This window comes from Helianthus annuus, chromosome 1 (genome assembly GCF_002127325.2).
Source record: "Helianthus annuus cultivar XRQ/B chromosome 1, HanXRQr2.0-SUNRISE, whole genome shotgun sequence".
Classification (NCBI taxonomy): Eukaryota; Viridiplantae; Streptophyta; class Magnoliopsida; order Asterales; family Asteraceae; genus Helianthus; species Helianthus annuus.
In genome coordinates, this window is record NC_035433.2 from 17,471,876 (window position 1) to 17,475,882 (window position 4,007).

The following is a 4,007-nucleotide window of genomic DNA, read 5'->3' on the forward strand; positions in this document are numbered from 1 at the left end:
CAATATATTTATTAATATAAAATGTGGTGTTTTACTCTGATAAAATATTTCCTAACTACGGTCCTGATGTAATTTGCGCTGCCAAAATTGATCTCGTGGCCGCCCGTTCCCGGGTGATCAGGGGACGGGGGTTGTGACAATGTCCATTGGTCTTCGTGTTTAGTATCTAGCATACATAGAACAATTGTTTATTGGAAAAGGTTGTGGGCCCATGTTGGGGCCGGTTGACATAAGGGGGGAGTAAATTGTAAGATTTTGGAAGATGAAAGTTATAAGTATAAGTTAGAAGGTTTATGTTTAAATTAAGTGTGTTAATGTGTTTTTATGATTTTTAAGGTGTTCTAGCATTATAACTAGCTTTATATCACTAAAACAATGCTTCTAGTCTATTTTTGGTGTTTTGGGTAGTGTCCGGTTATTAGTTCGTTAAAGTGCTAAATTGCGCAGTTTTACAAGATATGAAGTACCTTTTGTGACAGTTTTCATTCCCGACACTTTACAAGTTATTCTGGATAGTTAAACCTTAATTCTGCATAGTAATTTGATGTTAAATTGCTGTTTTTGCTGAATTTATTCAGAATTCTGCATTTATAGTGCGTTTCGGGTACTTTTTAGTGTCGGTTTTAGCTTCCGAAAAGTGTTTATGTTAACCTTTGTTCACCTACTTAGTTTCCAATGTATTTTGGATGTTGGACCTACTTCTAAGTCCTGAATTTATTGTTTAATTGTATTCTGCAGACATGTTGACGCAGCTTGTCTAACCGGTGAGCTTACTAATCAATTCGACACAACGCCTAAAGTATAGTATGATGTGACTGTTAATATATGATACATGCATGATTTTAATTGCATATCAAATAAGCACATAATGTTAATGTGTAAACACATAAATGCAGGTAATAAATATTAATTAAAATAGTACGAAAATTACCGGTTTTGGGCCAGTTGTCATAGTCTCCCCCCCGTTAAAAGAATTTCTTCCAAAAATTCATGCTGAGTTATCTCTCTCAGGATCTTCCTGGAACAAGTGGCGGTACTTAGCTTTGAACTGGTCCTCGCGTTCCCAAGTATACTCAGGTACGTGTTTAGAGTTCCAACGTACTTTAACCAGTTTAATGCGACTTCTCCTCGTATTCTGGACCTTCCAGTCCATCACCTCAACAGGTTCTTCTGTGAATCGGAGCTTGTCGTCAATATGAACCTCATCCGTAGGGATGACAACGGTCTCTTGAGTTGGACTCTTTTTGAGGTTTGACATGTGGAACGTATCGTGTACACCATTTAGTTCCTCCGGTAACTCCAATTTGTACTCCACGGTACCAATTTTCTCCAAAATTTTGAATGGAAAAATATATCGTGGATTCAACTTTCCACGTTTCCCGAACCTCGCTACACCCTTCCAAGGCGAGACTTTCAACAGAACCATGTCTCCTTCATCGAAAGCTAACGGTTTCCGTCTTCGGTCAGCATAGCTTTTCTGTCGACCACGAGCCTCTTTGATCCGGTCTCAGATCTGAAAAATTTTGTTAGCCGTTTCTTGAACTAGTTTGGGACCAATTAGCTGTCTGTCACCAGCTTCTGCCCAACACAAAGGTGAGGCGACATTTGTGACCATACAGAGATTCAAACGGAGTGGCTTTAATGCTTGTGTGATAGTTGTTATTATAGGAGAACTCTACCAAGGGTAGGTGAATATCCCAGCTGCAGACCAAATCCATAACACACGCACGGAGCATGTCTTCCAGGGTTTGTATGGTCTGTTCGCTCTAGCCATCGGTTTGCAGATGGAAGGTCGTGCTTAGATCCAGTTGAGATCCAAAGGCCTCTTGAAAAGACTGTCAGATCCTCGTTATGAAGCGTTCATCTCTGTAGGAAATAACCGAAGTAGGCACTCCATGACGTGCCACTATATCCTTTAGATACAATTCGGCAAGCTTTCCAGTACTATCCTTCTTTTTTATCGGAAGGAAATGCGCAGACTTGGTTAATCGATCAACTATTACCCATATCATATCGTGTTCTCTAGGGGTCTTGGGTAATTTTGTTATAATATCCATCGATATTTGTTCCCACTTCCACACAAGAATTTCTGGTTGTTGCAACAGGCCTGATGGTTTCTGATACTCTGCATTGACCTTAGCACAGGTCAAGCACTTCCCAACATAAGTAGCAACGTCATTCTTGATATTCGGCTATGAATAATATTCTCTCAAGTCCTGATACATTTTGTCTGATCCTGGGTGGATCGAGTATCTTGACTTGTGGGCTTCATCAAAGATAAGTTCCCGAATACCGCCAAAGAGCGGAACCCAGATGTGTCCCATAAAGTATAAGGTTCCTTCCTCGTTTGGCACCAACTGTTTCTCCATACCCCGGAGAAGTTCAGCTTTAAGGTTCTCTTCCTTCAATGCTTCTTGTTGGGCGTCGTGAATACACGTAGTGAGATTCTTCCTAATTGTCATCTCCAAAGCTCGAACCCTTAAGGTTTTAACTCTTTCCTTTCTACTTAAGGCGTCTGCTACCACATTCGCCTTTCCAGGGTGGTACTTAATCTCATAGTCATAATCTTCAGCAACTCAACCCATCGACGCTTGTTAGTGCAATATCTGTCTATCGCCTCTGTCAATCTATTCCGTAGCAGAAATCAAAGAAACCGAAGAGTTTTAAGCTTTTAGGTTACAACTAGTTAAAAAGGGCAAGGTGGCAAACTTGTAAATAAGGAGAAATCCTTATAATCCTTGTGCCTATAAATAGCTTATTTAGTTGTAAAGGTTAAGACTTTAGGAAGACTTGGAGCTTATTTGGAGAATTAGAGATCTAGTTGTAGAGAGAGAAAGTCTAGAGAGAGAAAGTCTCTCCAAGTGATTCACGGCATTGTACACGACGTCATCTATATAGAATCACGTTTTCTCGTACGTTATTGAGTGTTCGATCACATACGTTCACGGATTCCGCACGTCGAACGTACGTTACGCAATCGAACGGTATCGAAACCGGTCCTAACAAGTGGTATCAGAGCTAGGAGCTCGATTGCTTGATCAAACACATCTTTTCGTACCAGATTTCAGCAGAATTTGATCCGATTTTCGTCGATTTATTCATATTCTACTTATTTCTTACGTTTTTTACTGAAAAATGTCAAATTGAACAGGTAAATACGGTCCGTTTTGGCTGATTTTTGGATATGTTGTGCGCATAGACCCGATCTACAATCCTACCAAGTTTCAGCTCGAAACTCCAAGCCGTTTTGGAGAAATTGCGATTTTTTGGTCCGAATTTGCGTAAACTTTCAGCTGTGGATCGCCTTTTTGAACATTTCAGGACCGCTTATTTGGTTTTTATCTTGGATCGCTCGTAATCAATGTGTATGAACCGCTCGTATAACAACATTATGAATCGCTTATAGTGTGTTACGTGTGAACCGCTCCAAAAGGTGTATACTTCTGAACCGCTTTTAAGAAAAAGTCAGAATCGCTCATAGGGGACTACTGTGGCTCGCTTTTTAGTTAATGATATGACCCGCTCATCTGTCATCCAGTTGAAACCGCTTTTTAGTCATCTTCTCCACATGTTTTCTGAATCATAGCAGATTGTCGGTTCAACAGTTCTCGTAAATTGATGAGATAAGAATGGCAGGTGATGTCTGTTGTGTTTGCATGTGAAGTGTTGCCAGTCATGTTTGATTAGTTGTCGGATGATATGTGATTTAATCCACGGCCCATTCAATCGTTGTTTTGAAGTCACCGACCCATTAAGCAAAGTTGACCAATCACTGAAGCCCAACACCACCGTCCCATGTGAAGCTTATCAAAGACAATCTTTTGTCACCGCCCCACTATCAATTTGAGGCCCAGTCAAGTGGGTTTTTGACTTGCACACCCAACCGCCCAAAAGGCCCAATCAACATAATACTTTTCACCGCCCCACTATCTTTAGATCACTACTTGTTGTTGTCGGTTACATTGCTTGTTGTTGTTGTTGATTGAAGTGCACTGGTCCATTTTGAA

At 40.5% G+C, this 4,007-nt stretch overlaps 1 protein-coding gene across 1 annotated transcript; it reads right to left on the reverse strand.

Moving 5' to 3' along the window:
- Positions 1-988: 988 nt before the first annotated feature.
- Positions 989-2,462, reverse strand: LOC110869108. Its single transcript, XM_022118430.2, has 2 exons — positions 2,294-2,462; positions 989-1,494 (listed from the first exon to the last, which is right to left on the reverse strand). The coding sequence occupies exons 1-2, from the start codon at positions 2,460-2,462 to the stop codon at positions 989-991; spliced, it is 675 nt and encodes a 224-aa protein (XP_021974122.2).
- Positions 2,463-4,007: the final 1,545 nt, after the last annotated feature.

What these genes read in the sequence shown, in the direction of transcription:
- LOC110869108 (XM_022118430.2), bottom strand. Translation starts at nt 2,462, where the DNA reads ATGACAATTAGGAAGAATCTCACTACGTGTATTCACGACGCCCAACAA. An exon ending in CTGGGTTCCGCTCTTTGGCG is followed by an intron (nt 1,495 to 2,293) that starts GTATTCGGGAAC and finishes ACCGGATCAAAG; the next exon opens with AGGCTCGTGGTCGACAGAAA.